The sequence below is a fragment of the Podarcis bocagei genome, assembly GCF_964188305.1.
Source record: "Podarcis bocagei genome assembly, chromosome: 16".
NCBI lineage: Eukaryota > Metazoa > Chordata > Lepidosauria > Squamata > Lacertidae > Podarcis > Podarcis bocagei.
In genome coordinates this window covers 14,131,804-14,152,723 of record NC_138142.1, presented here as the reverse complement: position 1 = coordinate 14,152,723, position 20,920 = coordinate 14,131,804, and the positions used below count along the sequence as shown (strand labels likewise).

The 20,920-nt window shown below is 45.6% G+C and overlaps 1 protein-coding gene and 1 long non-coding RNA gene across 2 annotated transcripts in view; one reads left to right on the top strand and one right to left on the bottom strand.

Moving 5' to 3' along the window:
- Positions 1-20,920, bottom strand: part of PPIL2 (peptidylprolyl isomerase like 2) — a 76,029-nt gene that overhangs the window by 35,668 nt on the left and 19,441 nt on the right. The window contains exons 6-12 of the mRNA XM_081174973.1: positions 16,436-16,487; positions 13,672-13,763; positions 9,579-9,668; positions 7,610-7,685; positions 5,869-6,029; positions 2,909-2,984; positions 1,467-1,576 (exon numbers count right to left, since the gene is read on the bottom strand). Coding sequence (XP_081031099.1) covers positions 1,467-1,576; positions 2,909-2,984; positions 5,869-6,029; positions 7,610-7,685; positions 9,579-9,668; positions 13,672-13,763; positions 16,436-16,487 — 657 coding nt within the window. The remainder of the gene's footprint in view (positions 1-1,466; positions 1,577-2,908; positions 2,985-5,868; positions 6,030-7,609; positions 7,686-9,578; positions 9,669-13,671; positions 13,764-16,435; positions 16,488-20,920) is intronic.
- On the top strand, positions 1,499-4,364 carry LOC308576100. The gene is made up of 2 exons (XR_014003086.1): positions 1,499-1,595; positions 4,201-4,364. It is a non-coding gene; the product is annotated as an uncharacterized lncRNA (long non-coding RNA).

Genomic DNA, 20,920 nt, shown 5'->3' with positions numbered 1-20,920 from the left:
CAAAACCTCATTGCTGCTCCCACCCATTTCTCCCTGGAGTGGCCCTTCTAGAAACTCATGGAATATTACCACTCTCCCCACTGCTGTTTTACAGTGGTTCTACTGTATTATATTTGCATCGGCCTTTTAAATATTTCTTTTGTTTTTTGGACTACTTAAATTATACTGAGTTTTTTCAGTGTAAATAATGGCAGGCAGATTCCCCCATTAGGCCCACTTCCATTCCCTTTTTAAAGTCTCCCTGGGTTCTCACTGCAGGTAAGGCAGCCAGTAGATGGTAAAAAAATGTTCTAGAGCACATCCAGATGATTCATATTTAATTTGTATTTGATTTTTATGCATAAACTAAAAAAACAAAAGCGGAAATTAACACCCCTGCAAGAAAACCTCTGTGTGTGTGTGTGTGTGTGTGTTTTTTTATGTGACACACACACACACAGAGAGAGAGATATATACATTTATGTATGTATACATGGATATGTATGTATACATAAATATACAAATACTGTATACACAATTATATCTCCAACAGTACATAATCATAATTCACGCATTCCAAATTTCCAAGCAAACTTCAGGAAGCTGTCAAAGAAGGCCTGCACTGGTAGCCTATATAATAAAATCCCACCATGTAGCCTAAAAAAGTTACCCATTAGCATGAATTGCCATCAGCATACGGTAATTTGGATAGCAAACTCTATAGATCAGAGATGGGAACCTTTTCGCCTCGGCAGGTCAGATCTGCCTTGCAGGCCAAATTTAACAGGTGGGTGGTGTTGGAATGATGCCAGGTGACTGAGTGCTCTGAAGTTCTGGAGGACTTATAAAAATCCCGGGGCAATGTCTTAAAACTGCTGAGGCTTTGTCTCTAATGTCCAACAGCTGATGGGCAGCAGAGTCTCAGACGGCTTTCCCTTCCCAATTCACAGTTGGGAGTGCACTTTAAGGCTCTCAATTGTGCACTGGCAGGCATGTCTCTCTACCCGCCCAACACTAGATGAGCCTCTGGCCTGATCCAGCAGGCTTTTCTCATGTTCTTATGACACCACATATGACGTAGGGCAGGTGGGTGAGGTTTGGGAGTAATGTCCTCACGGGTTAAATTTGTTTCACAGGCCGAAAGTTCCCCACCTATGCTGTAGATCAGTGTTTCCGAAACTTAGGTCTCCAGCGACTTACAGACTACAATTCCCATCATCCCTGACTACGGGTCTTGCTAGCTATGGATGATGGGAGTTGTAGTCCAAAAAAACAAACAAAAACAAAACAAACCACAGATGGGTGATCCAAGTTTGGCAAACACTGCTGTAAGTCTGACATCCTTCTCTGTTCATTCACAAATGCAAAACCTTGATAATGCAGCAATGAAAAGCAATGGCACGGCCCATTTTATTATTAGTTATTTTTACCAGTCTGTGACAGTGTAATAATAGCATTTGTGATGGCATAATCGAACAGCCACGTACCATGTCGCAGTGCAATTCCAGGTTGAGATCCCCTTTGTTGGTGTGAAGTCGCACGTAGCCCTTTTTCTTCTTCAAGTACTGGTATCGCACCGTGTCGTCATCAATGGCAGCTGCTCGACAAAGCAAAGGGTGAAATTATTATCACTTGTTAAATGGGTCTCAGTCATCGGTGACGATAACAATGAGTAAGACGCAACCTGCTACAGGGAACATCTTCACCCTCCACCTTTCAAAGGTCAATTGAAATTAGTCCTGCTCCCCTGTGCTTCTGGAGGCCAAGCGATGTGACTTGAGCTCAGAAGGGTCAGATAACCTTCCATGCGAAACGTCATTGTCGCCCGCTAAAATTAAGGGAATTAAGCCGCAGCTTGCCATGCATATTAAACGGCAGGCTTAACAGCGTTTTCAGAACAACCCGTCCTTTTATCATCTCCCCAATGACCTATGAAACTTTCCCCCCAGGCAGTAATACATTTTAAAAAAAAGTGTAGGTCACAGAATCATAGATTTGTGGAGCTGGAGGGGACCCCAAGGGTCATCCATCCCAATCCCTGCAATGAAGGAATCTCGACTAAAGCACCAGTGACAGATGGCCATCCAGCCTCTGCTCTCCAAGGAAGCAGAGTCCACAGCCTCCCAAGGGGGACCATTCCACTGTCAAACAGGTCTTACTGTCAGAAAGTTCTTCCTAAAGTTTAGTTAGAATCTCCATCCTAGGAACTTGAAGCCAGTGGTTCGAGTCCTACCCTCCAGAGCAGGTGAAAACAAGCTTGTTCTCTCTTCCACATGACAGCCCTTGAGATATTTGAAGATAGCTCCCTCTCAGTCTCCTGAGCCAGTGTGGCATAGTGGTTAAGAGCGGTAGTCTCATAATCTGGTGAACTGGGTTCGATTCCCCGCTCCTCCACAAGCAGCTGCTGAGTGACCTTGGGCCAGTCACACTTCTCTGAAGTCTCTCAGCCCCACTCACCTCACAGAGTGTTTGTTGTGGGGGAGGAAGGGAAAGGAGAATGTTAGCCGCTTTGAGACTCCTTAGGGTAGTGATAAAGCGGGATATCAAATCCAAACTCTTCTTCTTCTTCCTCCTCCTCCTCCTCCTCCTCTTTTCCAAGCTAAACATACCCAGCTCCTTTCCCCATAAGGCTAGGTTTCTAGGTCATCTGAGGAACTTTTAGAAGAGGAAGGGGCAGCCCTACAATGTACCTTCTGCCTGGTGATATTATTTTTAAAGTGGAAACCGAACCTGGGATTTTCTACATGAAAAAGCATGTGATTTGCTTTGTCACTAACGATGTGCATTCATTTGCAGCTGCTTGTAGGGTTTTTCTACAAGAGGTGCGGGTTGTGTAGAGGGATGCCTCACCCCCCCCCGCTACCTTGCCACAATGGGAAAGGGGTGTGAGAGAGAAGAGGACAAGCCCCGCCGCCCTGCATGATGCTACCTGCTTCGTGCATCGTTTCAGGTGCCATGGCGGTGGACGTGAATGAGGCACTCACTCTGCCTGTGGAATAGTGAGCCTGTTGAAACAAACAAAATTACGTAATTCAAGATGCTTCTGTCTGGTCTTCCTTTTCAAAACAAAGACAGCTAACCATCACATGTGCGGTGATACAAAATCTTCCCACCTGCCCACACAGAATAATAATTTAAAAATGGCAAATGTTTAGCATATACAGTGGTACCCTGGTTCTCAAATGCCTTGGTACTCAAACAACTTAGAACTCAAACACTGCAAACCTGGAAGTAAGTGTTCTGGTTTGTGAACTTTTTTCGGAAGCCAAATGTGCTCTGTTTTGAGTGTTATGCTTCCAATTTGAGTGCCACGCTTCTGTTTTGAGTGTTACACTGGGGTCTGTCTGTTTTTGCTATTTATTTTGGGTTTTTGTGACTGTGTGGAACCCAGTTCATCTACTGATTGATTGATTGTGTGACTGCAGTACATTGTTTATTGCTTTCATTTTATGGATCAATGGTCTCGTTAGATAGTAAAATTCATGTTAAATTGCTGTTTTAGGGGTTGTTTTTAAAAGTCTGGAACAGCTTAATCCATTTTGCATTACTTTCTATGGGAAAGCGCACCTTGGTTTTGGAACGCTTTGGTTTTGGAACGGACTTCCGGAACGGATTACGTTTGAGAACCAAGGCACCACTGTACCAACAAACGTGTAAAATAATATGTAAAAATCACACCACAAGAATTAATTTCACTATTGCGGAAGGGCGTCATTTCATCATTTAAAATCCACACTGTGCACCTCCAAACACATTTCTGCTAAGTTGGGCAAAAGGAGCAGGATGTTGCAGATTTGGTTGGTGCAAATCTACTACAGGCAGTGACCGATTTGCACAGGGGTTACCTTCTGGACCCCCAAGCACAACAGTGGGACCCCTTTTTGTGATGTCTTCAGGTCACTTCCAGGTTTGGCATGACGCTTGTCTGCGCAGTCACACACATATCAGACATGCTTAAAACGGCCGCTGCCTGTACTTGCTTGCATCTTGGGGTTATATACAGCGTTGCTCATGCAGCACACTTCGGGTTGTGCGACAAAACTCCCTCCTCCTTTTCCCTGCATACCCTCAAATCTGCTCCAGAGGGTTGGGAGACCGTCCCAAGCAGACTTCTTTGGGGGGTGCAGGGGAGAGGAGAGGAAGGTGACATCCCATTGGACACAGCCCAATGTGTGTGATCCTACACAAGATGTACTGCTGACTGGCACTATTTCTTTTCAGGCCACAATAATATAGTCAGCAACACTCGGATGCACCATCAAGCCACAGAATCTGCATTCCAGACCGACAGAAAAACCAGGACCCCATCACTGTGAAGCAATGACATACGGCAATCCTGCGCCACAACACTTCCCACCATAAACCAGGAGCCGTTGGATCCTCAAGATGTCTTTTGAGTTGCAGTTGTGTAACTGAGCTGAAATTCTAATTATTTTTATAGGCAATTCTCATGACTGTCTAACGCAGCCCTTTGAATCACTCTTGCGCATGGGAGGAATAGTGATGTTAAATCAGGCATAGGCAAACTCCGGCCCTCCAGATGTTTGGGACTACAATTCCCACCATCCCTAGCTAACAGGACCAGTGGTCGGGGATGATGGGAATTGTAGTCCCAAACATTTGGAGGGCCGGAGTTTGCCTATGCCTATGTTAAATTCTCGAGAATAATCTTCTGGAGAATACTCTGAAGGAATATGCTCAATTAATGAGGTGTGTACATTTAAAGCACCTGTGTAGATGACATAGAATTTACAGTTTGTGGAGAATATTCTCTGGAGAATTTTCTAGCAGAGAATATTCTCACCTCACATCACTAGGGAGGAAGGAGGAATTTTATGAAACCTCAGGATAGATCCCTTAATTTATGGGTTTTCAGAAGTTGCCAAGTGTTAGGAATGAAGGTTGGGTCAGTGCTCATTTACTTAAAACAGGGATGGGAAGTCTGGGCTCACAAGGTGCTGTTGGATCTCAACTCCCATCAGCCGTAGAGAGCACGGCGAATGGTAAGTGATGACGCGCCACAGGCTCCCCACCTCTGCCTTAAAGCATACCCATCAGAGCATAAGGCCACATCTGCACTGCATCATAAAACTCTGAGCAGTCATAGCAAAGAATCTTGGGAACTGTAGTTTGTCAAGGGTGCTGTTAAGAGGTTCCTATTCCACACCTATAACTACAGTTGCTAGAGTAGTTTAACAAGCACTCTTCACAGGGAACTCTGGGAACTGTAGTTCCCTGAGGGGAACGGGGGCCTCCTAACAACTCTCAGGCGCCTCAAGAAGCAGGGCTGGAGGACGCAGGGAAGGGAGGGGAGAGCCACAGTTTCTGACAAGAGCCTGGCGTCTTGCATAATGTACAGTGGTGCCCCGCAAGACGAATGCCTCGCAAGACGGAAAACTCGCTAGACGAAAGAGTTTTCCGTTTTGGAGGTGCTTCGCAAAACGAATTTCCTATGGGCTTGCTTCGCAAGACGACAATGTCTTGCGAGTTCCTGCTGGTCCCCCCCCCCTTTTCTAAGCCGCTAAGCCGCTTATCAGCTGATCCGATCAGCAGATAAGCCGCTAAAAGCCGCTAATAGCGCTAATCCGCTAATCCGTCAATGGGCTTGCTTCGCAAGACGAAAAAACCGCTAGACGAAGAGAATCACAGAACGGATTCTTTTCGTCTTGCGAGGCACCACTGTACAGTTTGATGGCACAACTACCAACACAGAGGCCAAGGTCCCAGCCAATCAACGGCTATTGGGGAGAAGTGAATCTGCAGCTGATTAGCCAGGCTGCTTCCCTGCTGCTGATGCATCCAGCCTCTCTCTTTTATACTGAAGATGCCTCCTGCCTTCCCGCTAGCCATTCAGAAGTGGCCCTTTACCAATCAGCAAACGCAACTCACCGCATTCAGCTTATCGACTTTCTTCTTCTCTGGACCCCTCATTGTTGCCGCCAAAACTTCATCCCCTTTGAATTCTTTGTAAAGTTCCGACAGAGTCTCCCGGGTCTCGACATTTGCATTTTTCAGGTAGTAGGACGGGTCGGACCTTGCTTTTTCATCATCTGCAAAACAACATCAACAGGAAAACGGCTTCTTGGCATTCATGGTTTTGCTGGTGTTTCGTATCTGACAATCTCTGGCACCCACAGCAGGCGCCTTAAGGCCAGGGGAACGGAATGGCCTCCCTAGTGAAGTGGCTCTGTCTGCCTCATTAAATTGCTCCCAAAAGTTAATAAGGAAGCAAGAAAACCCAGCTCACTAGAGATGCCATTCCCTTACCCTGGCCTTAAGACACCTGAGGTACCGTATTTTTTGCTCTATAACACTCACTTTTTCCCTCCTAAAAAGTAAGGGGAAATGTGTGTGCGTCTTATGGAGCGAATGCAGGCTGCGCAGCTATCCCAGAAGCCAGAACAGCAAGAGGGATTGCTGCTTTCACTGTGCAGCGATCCCTCTTGCTGTTCTGGCTTCTAGGATTCAGAGTATTTTTTTTCTTGTTTTCCTCCTCCAAAAACTAGGCGTGTCTTGTGGTCTGGTGCGTCTTATAGAGCGAAAAATACGGTACGTGTTTTGAGGATTCACCGTACTCCTCTGACAGTAATTGGTTTCAACTATTTTCAAAACTGAATTTCAAATTGTTGTCACCTTCTCTGGAACCTGATGATGAAGGATGGGTAAGAAATTTAAATAATAATTCAACGTTACCAAGGAATCCCTGCCATAAGTTACCTCTCCCTGCAACCGGGAGGCGCCATCAACAGGCCCTGCTGATCGTAGGGCCCGAGGGGGTTGATCTTGGGGAAAGTGGAGTGGGTTTTTTTTAGAAACTTGGGTGTGAAGATTCTTGTGGCTTTGTACACCAGTACAGTGGTACCCTAGTACAGTGGTACCTCGGGTTACGTATGCTTCAGGTTACATACGCTTCAGGTTACAGACTCCGCTAACCCAGAAATAGCGCTTCAGGTTAAGAACTTTGCTGCAGGTTGAGAACAGACATCGTGCTCCGGTGGGGCGGCGGCAGCAGGAGGCCCCATTAGCTAAAGTGGTGCTTCAGGTTAAGAACAGTTTCAGGTTAAGAATGGACCTCCGGAACGAATTAAGTACTTAACCTGAGGTACCACTGTACTTGAATGGCTTGGCTCCCAAACAAATTGGCTCCCATACGCTGCAAACCTGGAAGTAAGCGCTCCGTTTTGAGGAAGCCAAACATCCGACGCAGCTTCCGATTAATAATAATAATAATAATAATAATAATTTATTATTTATACCCCGCCCATCTGGCTGGGTTTCCCCAGCCACTCTGGGCGGCTTCCAAAAGAATATTAAAATGACTGCAGGAAGCTTCCGATTGACTGCAGGAAGCTCCTGCAGCCAATCGGAAGCTGCGCCTTGGTATTTGATCGGTTTCGAGAGTCAAACGGACTCCAGGAACGGATTAAGTTCGAGAACCAAGGTACCGCTGTATTAACAGCTGGAACTGGGCCTGTTAGCTCATTGACTGCCAGCACTGCACTTTCAGGACAAGTAGCCCCATTGGGCTGTTCCACCGCATTTTGATGTGACAATGGCTCAGTCTGCTTTCCATTCAACGTTCTGCTTTGCTTCTTTCACGGCTCCCAAGCCTCCTGACAACCGTTCTTACCTGGATCGGTCACTTTCAAGTTGTTCTTCACATGGAAAAAGCCGGAGACGTTAAATTTGTCCAAATTGGTTGGATCCTAAAAACAAAAAGGAAACACAATGCAAAAATATGTGAAGGCCAAGCCATCTTGAAACGTCAAGCCAGGATGCTGATAATCCAACCATATTTATGCCGTTGTGGGGGGAGGGTGTTGCATTTTCTCCAGCAACAGCTTTAAATGAAACTCTTCATGCTAGGGTGCTCTATTTGAGTGTGACAAAACTTGAAGTCAAGTGGGGGGGGGGGGTTCCAACATGATTTGATGATTTTCTAGAGGCATATATCTTAACAGGGTAGTAAGGAGGACAGAGTGTGGCCTCAAGTCCCAAAGCAACGCTGGGAGAACTGTCTGTCGATATGAATGCAAATGGGGAAAGTCAAGATGAATGCAGCATTGTGACTTTAGATAAGAAACCATCCAATATTCCATCACCACTAACTCACCAGAGAGCGCCAACTGCTCTGCCTCTCATTAAATAACATAATTATGTCTTTCATTCATCCCTGAAATTGTTTGCTTTCACTGGTGAATAAATCTTTAGTTTTACGGCTGGCAGTAAAACCAAAAGACATTTTCGAAGTCAAGCAGTGCGGGCCGGCACCCAACCAGCAGCCCACTGGCTTCCTTTTTCTCCCCTTTCTGCACGCTTGTAAATTATTTCCCTTTGTTTTCTCCTTTAAGAGCTGGGCGGCAGCTGAAGAAAATGGATTTTCATTGCACAGAACACAGACGGGCATAGAAGCTGCATGCAAAAGATTATTCTGCAGCTTGCTCTTCTCCAAATCACGTTTTATTACTTCCACAGTTTTTGAAAAGAGATGTAGTAGATCAGGGATGGTGGACCTCAGCCCCAGGGCCTGTATGTGGCCCCCCACAACTCTTTATGTGGCCCTTGAAACTCTTCCTGGGCCACAACCCCTCCCCAGCCACACTCTTCACAGGGCCTGGCTTCACACCCCCTTTGAGTGCTTTTGCCTTGACAGAATGTACCTCAAACTCAGATTTTGCTTCTAGCTTGCCTAGGTAGTTAGTTAATTAGCTAATTGTTGTTGATCAATTAATTTATATACCACTTTTTTGCCAAACCTGCTTCCAAGCAGTTTAGAACTATTAACATCAGTACATAATTAAAATACATAATAACAAATCCATTAGGGCAATCAAACATCCTTAGCAGGTTGGCATCCATCTGTCTCGAAAGACAATGGGATTATGCCTCGGGGGTGAAGTCAAACTGCTGCCTTGGCAGCGCCAAAGTGACCTCTGTGGGGTGCAAGTCTGGGCAGTGTGTATGGGGGTCCTGGGTCCTGGGCTGTCCAGAGGACAAGACCCCGCCCCCCACTCTCAGCCTTGCTGATCTGGACCAAAGGAAAGCAGAGCAATAGGCTTGGCTGCAGGTGTTGCCGGGAGGAGGAATACAAGGTGCCATCCAAATATCTTAGGGCCCCCACTCTGGATCTGCGTAGAGTTTACTCATTAGCCTTCTCTTCTCCCGAAGATATCCAGCCAGACAGCGGAAGTGTAGGATCAGAGCTTTCCTAGATGGGGTATTTTCACAGGTGGAGGAGCCCCATCTGCCCCTCACGTCACTCTACCGCACATGCAGAAACTGCCTTCTGGACGGCTGGACCCACTATTGGTCCTGTCTGCTCAATCTGTCAGAGTCTGCTTTCTCATGCAGTGGAAGTCTCACTGAGGGTTTGAGAGCCATCAACTACCCTCACCTGGTTTAGCTGGCCAGTCAAAATCATTCCTCGAGTGTAGCAGCTGACAGCTTCTTCAAGCCACAGGTGAGAGCTGAGTGCAGGGTGGGGGCCAAAGGTGGGCAAACTACCCCCAAAGGATGATGATATCCCCCTCCCCTAATACCCCATACACCCCTTATTTAAACATCCTTAATTAATTAAAACAGTGATAACAGTATCTTACCTGTAGTGTGATAATATCTTGCCTAGTAAAGGGCTCGTCACTTAAGAGATCTTTGTAGGTTTTTGTTTTTATGTTCAGCTGTTCAACTGCCTTAAAAAGTGAGAAAAATACATATGAAGTCAGAAAAGATGTCCCCAAATCTCAATGCAATATTTTACCTTTTACAATCCTATAAGGCAAGAGCAAGGAACCTGTGGCCCTGTGGATGTTGTTGGACACTAACTCCCATCAGCTTCAGCCAGAAAGGCCATTCAATGGACAGCGGTTGTAGGAGCTATAGCCTAGCTATAACAGCAGTTCTTCTGGATCAGGCCAGTGGCCCACCTGGTCCAGCATCCTGTTCTCACAGTGGCCAAGCAGATGCCTCTGGGAAGCCAACAAGCAGGACCTGAGCGCAGAAGCACTCTCCCATCCTCCACCCCCATCGTTCTGCCAGGACACTGAGGTCCAGCTCCAAGGGCCTTCTGGTGGTTCCCTCGCTGCGAGAAGCCAAGTTACAGGGAACCAGGCAGAGGGCCTTTTCGGTAGTGGCGCCTTCCCTGTGGAACGCCCTCCCACCAGATGTCAAAGAGAACAACAACTACCAGACTTTCAGAAGACATCTGAAGGCAGCCCTGTTTAGGGAAGCTTTTAATGTTTGATGTATCACAGTATTTTAATATTCTTTTGGAAGCCGCCCAGAGTGGCTGGGGAAACCCAGCCAGATGGGAGGGGTATAAATAATAAATTATTATTATTATTATTATTAGTAGTAGTAGTAGTAGTAGTAGTAGTAGTAGTATTTCTATCATTTCTATCAACTGGGATTCAGGAGCACTACTACCTCCAACCAAGGAGAAGAAAAGTGTTTCTTCTGGTTCTTTTTGGTGCAGGGGGGAAATGAAAACACTAACTTCTAAAGTGGTGTGCTTTAGAGTTCGGTTAATCCATGTACTAAGAATACTGTAACCACAAGCATTAAGAATGCTGTAGGCGTAGACCCAACTGACAGGTTTTAACAATATTTTTGTAGGACTCAAAAGCTCATGAACCTTAAGCGGATTACAGTGGAACCTCAGTTTTCGAACGCAATCCGTTCCAGAAGACCATCCAACTTCCGAAACGTTCAAAACCTGAAAACTCAATACGGAAACCTCAATACAATAGGGAAACTCAAAGTGGAAGATATGTAACATGTTCGGCTTCTGAAAATCATTCGAAAACTGGAGTAGGTCCTTCTGGGTTTTCAGCGTTCGAAAGCCGAAATGTTTGACTACGGAGGCGTTTGACAACCAAGGTTCCACTGTACAACTCAAATAAATTCCTAGTCGCACGTTAGCCACATGAAGGGAAGGCAATTCCGATGAAACATAGCTTTCTGGCAGTAAGAATCATAGAATCATAGAATCAAAGAGTTGGAATAGACCACAAGGGCCATCGAGTCCAACCAGCTGCCAAGCAGGAAACACCATCAGAGCACTCCTGACGTACGGTTGTCAAGCCTCTGCTTAAAGACCTCCAAAGTAGGAGACTCCACCACACTCCTTGGCAGCAAATTCCACTGTCGAACAGCTCTTACTGTCAGGAAGTTCTTCCTAATGTTTAGGTGGAATCTTCTTTCTTGTAGTTTGGATCCATTGCTCCGTGTCCGCTTCTCTGGAGCAGCAGAAAACAACCTTTCTCCCTCCTCTATATGACATCCTTTTATATATTTGAACATGGCTATCATATCACCCCTTAACCTCCTCTTCTCCAGGCTAACCATGCCCAGCTCCCTTAGTCGTTCCTCATAAGGCATCGTTTCCAGGCCTTTGACCATTTTGGTTGCCCACCTCTGGACATGTTCCAGTTTGTCAGTGTCCTTCTTGAACTGTAGTGCCCAGAACTGGACACAGTACTCCAGGTGAGGTCTGACCAGATCAGAATACAGTGGCACTATTACTTCCCTTGATCTAGATGCTATACTCCTATTGATGCAGCCCAGAATTGCATTGGCTTTTTTAGCTGCCGCGTCACACTGTTGGCTCATGTCAAGTTTGTGGTCAACCAAGACTCCTAGATCCTTTTCACATGTACTGCTCTCAAGCCAGGTGTCACCCATCTTGTATTTGTGCCTCTCATTTTTTTTTGCCCAAGTGCAATACTTTACATTTCTCCCTGTTAAAGTTCATCTTGTTTGTTTTTGCCCAGTTCTCTAATCTGTCAAGGTCGTTTTGAAGCGTGATCCTGTCCTCTGGGGTGTTAGACACCCCTCCCAGTTTGGTGTCATCTGCAAATTTGATCAGGATGCCCTTGAGTCCATCATCCAAGTCGTTGGTAATGATGTTGAATAAGACCGGGCCCAAGACAGAACCCTGTGGCACCCCACTAGTCACTCTTCTCCAGGATGAAGAGGAGCCATTGATGAGCACCCTTTGGGCTCGGTCAGTCAGCCAGTTACAAATCCACTGAGTGGTAGCATAGTCAAGACCGCAAGAGCATAGTCAAGAGCTGTTCCACAGTGGAGTGGACTACATTGGAATGTGTTGGACTCTCCTTCATTGGAGGTTTCCAAACAGAGGTTGGATGGCCATCTGTCAGGGATTCCTAGATGGCCCTTGGGGGTCCCTTTCCAACTAAAAAAATTCTATGATTCTATGTCCGTGTGTTGAGTGTGAGGCCAGCAGTGTATGTTGATCATACCTGGTTGCATTTCCCTTTCCTATTTCTTCCAATTTTGTAAACAGGTTTTGTTCTATACTGCTATTTTTAATTGTTACTTGCCTTTCCCTTTCAGTGAACTTATTTGGGTTATGCCTTGGTTCTAAACCAGTGTTTTGGATGTCTTTAGCCAGATCTGCTACAGTGTAATCTGGCTTCTTTCGCCTGAGGTCCCAGAAGCAGAGCGTGGTACTTTAGATTTTCTCTTTGGGATCTTGGGGACACCCAGAGCACAGCCTGAGATCTACTGGCTCCAGTTGGGTGGACAACTGCCCTACCCAATAGGGATGGTTTTTACACCCTGGATGTTGGCACCATCTGAACCACTGAGAACCAAGGACTTGAATTTTGGGCAAGGCAAGGTTTTCTTGACAGCATGAATCAGGACTGAGAAATGCCTTGGACAGGAAAGTAAGTTAATGATCGCGTGATATCAAGGAGAGGTCCCCTGACATCAAGGACCAGCATGACGAAGGAGCAACACACCATTCCGAGTCATGGCTGGAATATTGCTAGGTGATGCTGCTGGGTATTTTTTAAGCCTGGGCATTCTTTGCCTCCATTGTGCTCTGGAATGTGCCCTGTTCCGTTTTCAGAATCAACACAGAGCATTTAAACAAAAGGGGTCAGGAGGTGACTGCGTAGCAAGAATTCGCGTCAAAGGAGCAGAAATCTCAGCACCCAAAAGCTCCCGACAGGAAAAAGGGCAGCTGCAAGCAGAAGTACAAGTGCTTGCCATTTATAGCTTATCGTGGTTTTGAATAAGTAACAGGTACATATGCAAGCACGGCAGAACCAAAGCACAATTCAAAAAATATAACCAAGCAGAAAGGATTTAAGGGTAATATTCAATTAACATTTATCATTCAAAAGTGGCTTGTTTGTTTTTAAGCCACCCTTTGTCTCCCTCCCAGTGTAGTTCAGCAAGCTGCGACTGCCCAACTTTCCCACCCCTCTGTAGCCCCTAGACTCATATCCCAGGGCCTTTTTGGAGTCCTCCCCCCATGAGATGTTTCTGGGGCAGCAGAACAGTCTGCTGCTGGGAATACCCCTTTTATGTGGAGCCAGCTGTAGAGCAGGTGTGAGGAACCTTTTGCTCTCCAGGTGCTGATGAACTACAACTCCCATCATCCCTGGCCTTTGGCCAAGCTTGCTGGGGCTGATGGGAGTTGTAGCTCAGCAACATCTAGAGGGCCCGAGGTTCCTCACTCCTGCTCTACAGCTGGCTCTGTGTAAAAGCATGTGAGATGCAACCTGCTTCACAGAGTGGAGGGAGTGGGGCGGAGAGAAGGTTGTATACTGCCTTGCAATATTTTATAAGAAAGCATCATTAAATATACAAACAAACCAAGGATCCAGACACCGATATTTTCTAACGGGATAACTTCATAACCTGGTTCAGTAGAGAACTCACCTCATAAGCAAACACGTTCCCAGTTGTCTTGATAGCCACTATGTGAGAATTATTGGTGAACACAGTGAAGAGAACCGGGCAGTGGTATTTACCTGATTTGGAAGAGGGTTCAGAAACAAGTGGCATTTATTACATGCATTGTGCAATGTGCAGCAGATGCTACAAGCAACTTTCTGAAGACTATACAGAATTATATATGTGTGTTTGTAGTTAGATACAGATGTTTTCAGGGGCTGGATTGAGGAGGAATGGTGAGGACTGTCCCTCCTGAACCTTCCTGAGAACAGGAGGATAGATTTACAACAGTGGTTTGCAGAAGGCCATAGTTCAGAGGCTGCAGAAGGGAGAAGCTGGGAAATATTGGGAGAGGAACAGCAGGAAGAAGCAGCACCAGGGGAGAGACAGCTGACAGATTCAGTGTCTTTGGAAAGTATTCCTGATCTCCCCTCTCCCAGGACCAGGCAGGCACTGAGAGTAGAACAGAAAGCTCCGAGGCAGAAAGCTCAGATCAGCCAACACAGGGATGACATAGAATAGGAGAGACAAAGGGGGATGGGACTTTACTCAGAGCAATGCCATTATCTAAGAGATACTGCATTTGTCTCTCTGTGTGAATACTGAATAAAGTAAAGGTAAAGGTAAAGGGACCCCTGACCATTAGGTCCAGTCACAGACGACTCTGGGGCTGTGGTGCTCATCTCGCTTTATTGACCAAGGGAGCCAGCATACAGCTCCCGGGTCATGTGGCCAGCATGACTAAGCCGCTTCTGACGAACCAGAGCAGCGCACGGAAACGCCGTTTACTTTCCCACTGGAGCAGTACCTATTTATCTACTTGCACGTTGACGTGCTTTTGAACTGCTAGGTTGGCAGGAGCAGGGACCGAGCAACGGGAGCTCAGCCCGTCGCGGGGATTCGAACCACCGACCTTCTTGGCAAGTCCTAGGCTCTGTGGTTTAACCCACAGCGCCATCTGCGTGCCACTGAATAAAGTACTTGGTAAGAACTCTTCTTGTTTATCTGCTTCTTGGCTGCCACTGTGGGAGGAATATAGATATATAGATATACAGTGGTACCTCGCAAGACGAATGCCTCGCAAGACAAAAAACTCGCTAGACGAAAGGTTTTTCCGTTTTCGAGTTGCCTCGCAAGACGAATTTCCCTATGGGCTTGCTTCGCAAGACGAAAACGTCTTGCAAGTTTGTTTCCTTTTTCTTAACACTGTTAATACAGTTGCGACTTGACTTCGAGGAGCAACTCATAGAACGCAGTGTACATAGTAGCCTTTTTTGAGGTTTTTAAAGACTTTGGTGATTTTTGAAGCTTTTCCAGAACTTCTTTTGCAGCCATTTGGTAAGTTAAGTTTTTAAAACTTTTTTGGGGGGTTTTGGATTTTGGGTTGGGGTGTTTGGAATTCAAGGACTTGGTGTTGGGGAGGGGTTTGCAAGAATCTGGAAGCTTGTGTGTTTTTTTCTGCATTTTTATGATTTTTTGTGACCATTGGGGCACTCTGCTGTTTTTTCAAAAAAAATTCTGGATTTGAATTTCTGTGTGCTGGGTGGCTGGGGGAACAGTTGTGGAGGGGTTTGCAAGAATCTGGAAGCTTGTGTGTTTTTTTCTGCATTTTTATGATTTTCTGTGACCATTGGGCCACTCTGCTCTTTTTTTAAAAAAAATTCTGGATTTGAATTTCTGTGTGGTGGGTGGCTGGGGGAACAGTTGAGGAGGGGGTTCTTCAGCAAGAAGCAAAGAGTGGAAGAGGAGCCTTCTTCGAGTGGTCCCCCAGAGTCTTAGAAAATGTACTGTACACTTTGTTGATTTTTAAATGTTTTTCTGTCATGTTTATAAAGTTAATTTATTTTCCCTTCAATTTTTGAACTGCTCTTTACAGTATGTGTGACTTTAAAGAGCAGTTAATAAACTGTTGTTGTACCAAATTTGGCTTTCTTTGGACTTTTTTTGACCATAGGAACGCATTAATTGATTTTCAATGCATTCCTATGGGATTTCGTGATTCGCAAGACGAAAAATTCGCTAGACGACAAAACTTGCGGAACGAATTAATTTCGTCTTGCGGGGCACCACTGTATAAGAACACCTTTCAGCAGAAGTGGCTGATGGCTAACAAATCCAACGGTTGCTCCTCCATTCCTTTCTTCCTCACAACAACCTTGTGAAGCCGAGAGTTACTGGCTTTTATGGGTAAGTGGAGATCTGAACTCAGGTCTCTCTGGTCCTAGTTTGGGACTCTAAACCACTACACTGCACTGGCTCATCACACAACATTCCAAAAAATTATGGCCTTTTCAAGTGCAACAGCTGCAACCTAATGGTACGTGTGCACCACAAAACAGAAATACATTCACATATCAATCCGTGTTCTTTTGCAGTTCTCGAAATGGTCTAACATTCAATCCCTATCCCCAGGGAATTCTGGGAACTGCAGCTCTTCTGTGGGGGGAATAGGAGGGTCTCCTAACAACTCTCAGCATATTGGACAAACTACACCTCCCAGGATTCTTTGTGGGAAGTCATGACTGTTTAAAGTGCATAAGCAGATGGGGCATATGCAAGAGAGAGAGAGAGAGAGAGAGAGAGAGAGAGAGAGAGAGAGAGAGAGAGAGAGAACTTCAGATTGCATAACCCATCTGGGCAATGGTCTGTGTCACTCTGCATTCTGTGCGGCATCTATTCACATTTCCAGCTCCTTTAAATAGAAGGGGGAGGGAGGAAGCTTTCAAAAGACTCAAGAGTGCCGACTCACCATTGCTGTTTTTAGCAAAGTTCAGTTTGATGAGAGATTTGGCCTCCAGCTTCTGCAGGGGGTAAACAAACATAGCGGTTAATCATCGTCCCTGGCACTGACCCCAAAGAGAAACGAAGAAAGTAACCATGGCATTAAGTGACTCAGAGCACAGCGCAGATGCTCTCGCCACCACACAGATACAGAGAGAAAACCACCCGCCCAAGATGTGCTGCTGAATTGAACGGGCATCCTGGACATGACACCATCCACACAATTACATGACTTATTTATTTATTAATTGGTTTCTTTAAAGTAAACCGGAAACAGCCCTCTCCAAATCCACATCAGGCATCTGTAAGGGATTTTTTAAATTTTCTGCACCCAGCATAGCTGCGATGCACCTTTTACTTGGATTCAACATTAAAGCTGCAGTTGGCACCAACACCCCCTCCCCACGCCACCAATGAAAATAGCAAATGGGGGCAAGTGTTCGAAATTCGAAACATGCCAGGCACATTTTGCTACTGGCGCTGGGTCCAACTGCAACCACATGGAGATTTCTGGGCACCAGGTTGGCAGCCACAGTTTAAAAACCTCTGCTTTAGTCCATAGTCGATACCATTTCCATTTCTACTGTGTTTCTCTTTCTTGCATACCGAGACGAGTGAACTGTTGTAAGAGTAAAGTACAATCAAGCGATGGGAGTTGAGATCATAGAATCGTAGAATTGTAGCATTGGAAAGGACCCTGAGGGTCACCCTGGGGAACAGACATTCCGCTGCGGCGACCACAGCCTAGAATTAAGATACAATTTGACACCCAGTTTATATATCTGAGATTCTAACACTGAACTGGGGGGTAGGTTGGGGCGCAAAACTGCACTGAGACCTCAGAGAGGCAAATCACACCAGAAAACCAATGAAAATGTGGTCCTCAACACCTATTAGGTTAACATTATGGGAGATAGTTGCTTTATGAACAAAACCTCCCCCTCTTAAAAGAGCAAACCCAAACAAAGTCGTGTTGTGTGTGTGTGTTATTGTTTTTTACTTTGATATGTATTTTTGAGTTTTTATGTTGCAAACCGCCATGAGGTCCTCAGACAGAGGATTAGTACAGAAATTTAATAAAGAATAAAGAATAAAAATAAAAAGGGACTGCACTTTCTTCAAAGAAAACGCTTTTTAAAAGAAAAAAATCTTGCATGGTCACGATGAGGAATGTGTGCTGGTCTTGGGTTAGGGTACGTTTAGGGAAGGTTGATGAAAGGGGGACTGTTACTGTTACCAATAATTTTTTGTATCCTTGTTTTTAAATCTTGCTATGATTCATGTGGAAATTGTTTGATTTGGCTGTGTACTTTTTTGAGTGTTTTATTTATTGTTTTTGACTATTACAGTTATATTTGTTAACTATGTAATTTGTTTCCTGCTGTGAGCCACCTTGAGCATGGTTTTAGCTATGGAAAGGTGGCATAAATAAATATAAATAAATAATTTTTTTATTTATACCCCGCCCTTCCCAGTTCAGAAAACCGGGCTCAGGACAGCTAGCAACTAATTTAAAACACTTAATTGTAATACAACATAGAAGCAGCATAAAGTACAGTATAAAAACATGAATAACAATAAAATTCAAAGTTCAGAAATCAATTTAGGGGAAACCCATCTAATAAGCATCAGATAGTCACCAGGGCTAGCTGGCTGAATTAGTCCTACTTGGGCCAGCAAGGAGGCCAGGGGAGAATTAGCTGTGGGGTCTCAGAGTGGGTAATCTTCCTAAAAGGGGAGGGGGAGGGAAAGAAAATGATGTATGTATGTATGTACCGTATTTTTCACTCTATAGGACGCACTTTTCCCCCTCCAAAAATTAAGGGGAAATGTGTGTGCGTTCTATGGAGCGAATGCAGGCTCCTTGGCTTCAGCAATAGCAATGCGAAGCCTCCGAAGCGCAGAGGGAGCGCTCCTGCTGCGCTCCGGAGGCTTCGGGTTCCTTTTGCTGAAGCTAGGAGAGCAAGACTCTCCTGGCTTCAGCAGAGAGGGAGAGCTGTGCAGCGCCCCTTCAGCGAAGCAGGAGGAGAAATGGAAGGGGCTCCGTTTCTCCTGCCGCTTCACTAAAGGGGAGCTGGGCAGAGAGGGGGAGAATTCCCCCCCCCTTGTTCTCCCCCTTTAAAACAAGGTGCGTCCTATGGTCGGGTGCATCCTATAGAGCAAAAAAACCGGTATGTATTATTACTTTAAAAATGCATGCTGTTGGTCAGTGGCATGGCATTTGCTTTGAATGCAGAAGGTCTCAGGTTCAATCCCTAGCTACCTCCAGAGAGCTGAGAAAGTTCTCTAAAACCCGGGAGATTCATTGCCAGTCAGTGGAGACAGTGCTGAGCTAGATGAACCAACAGGCTGACTCAGTAAAAATCCTCAGTAGAAACTGGGATAGGCTCCTGGGACATAGGTAGTGGGTGCCAAAACAAAATGTCTAGGCACCTTCTTCTTCTTTTTACTGCCCCACTACCAGACCAGGCAGCCCAGCAGCAAAAAAATTTTTTAATGCTGCCGGGAGAATCAGGGTGTCTGCAGGGTAGTGCGGCAGCAAAACACCTGATTCACCCAGCAGTGTGGCAGTAAAAAACAACGACGGGTGCATCTTTTGCTGCCACTGTGCCTGGCAGACCAGCTGACTGCAGCCAGGCAGGTGGAGATGCCAGGCGCCAAGTGTGGCTCCATCCATTCACAAAAGGCTGGCTGCCAGTTGCAAAATGTGCTCGGCACCCAGCTAATTTTGAATGCTGGTCAAAAGCAGCGCTCCTGTGTTTGGGAAGGGTCATGGCTCAGTGGAAGAAGAGCTGCTGGGTCAGCAGAAGGTTCCAGGATCAACCACTGACATTTCCAGATAGGGCTGGGAAAGACTCCCTGCCTGAAACCTTGGAGACCTGGTCTCAGGCAATGTGGGCAACAGTTGTTGGACCAATAGTAGAAGACAGTTCCATATGTTCCTATGCTAAATGGAATGTAGGACATTCACATCTAGCTTGGTCCTATATCAACTCTGTTATTAAGTGCAATACTAGAGGACCCTTCTAGGTACTTCCCAATTTCTGAAGGACAGGTATAGGGCTACTACAAAGAGCCTTTTCAGTGGTGGCACCTCTGCTACGGAACCTCCTTCCTTTAATAGTTCATTTGGCATCAAATCAGATGTCCTTTAGGTGCCCAGTTGAAATGATCTTGATTTCATGGTCTTTTATTTTTAGACTGCACAACTTCTTCAATGGATATAAACACACCAGACCAAGACAAAAGCACCAAACCATTAGGAAGCATGCATCTCCAACCTTCCCCTTTGCACTCTAAATGATTAAGGCTAGCATATCAGTAAAAACTGAATGTAAGCGGTCCATACAAGATGGAACAAACACAGTTCCAATATCTGACAGTACAGTAGTGCCTCGCAAGACGAAAACAATCCGTTCTGTGATTCTCTTTGTCTAGTGGTTTTTTCGTCTTGCGAAGCAAGCCCACTGACGAATTAGCGGATTAGTGCTATTAGCGGCTTTTAGCGGCTTATCTGCTGATCGGATCAGCTGATAAGCGGCTTAGCGGCTTAGAAAAAGGGGGGAAAGGGAAAAAACCCAGCAGGAACTCGCAAGACATTGTCGTCTTGCGAAGCAAGCCCATAGGAAATTTGTTTTGCAAAGCACCTCCAAAACGGAAAACTCTTTCGTCTAGCGAGTTTTCCGTCTTGCGAGGCATTCGTCTTGCGGGGCACCACTGTACAAGAACACTATTTTAACCTTCTTTCTCTTTTAATTCCATTAACATCTTGTGTAACAAATGGGGAATGTGTTTCGGCCAGAGCGCCACATTCTCTCGCTTGAGGGATCATCAGGGGGCCACATTCCATTGATGGGTGAGGCCAGAGGCAAAAGAAGTGACTCTCACCTTTGCACGGTAGGCTGTGTTCCAAAATTTATTCATCCAGAGGATGCTACACACACATGCATACACTTTTCCATCCAGGCAAGCAAGAAGCATTATCTTAGGTCAAGGACACATTCCAAGACAGGCAAAAGTACTCAAGGAGGACATGGAGAAAGGCTGGTGAGGGGTGCAGCTTGTGAGAGTCCCAAGGGCCAGGAAAAGTCCTGGAGGGCCACATTTGGTTGCCCATCACTATTTCACACAACAATCTTAGAAAATAGTTTTTTATTTTACTTCTTCATTTCTTTCAGGGGAGATTATCATAACTCCTCCAGCATCACTCCACTTTTCCTTCCTTTTTTGTTTCTTTTTTGGGGGTTTCAGATTGCCAATAAAACCAAAGCAGAGTCTTAATCGCTAGCCGAAGATAAATGAAAGAACCCCCAGAGTGAAACTTGCATTTCCAGCTTGCTGCAGCCCAAATTAAAAGGACTTTGCACGAAAAGCAGAGCAGGGCAACCCTCGCAGCAAAGGCATTCGTATGAGAGCCAGCCAAGCTGATTGAAAGTGACAACTCCAAAAAGGA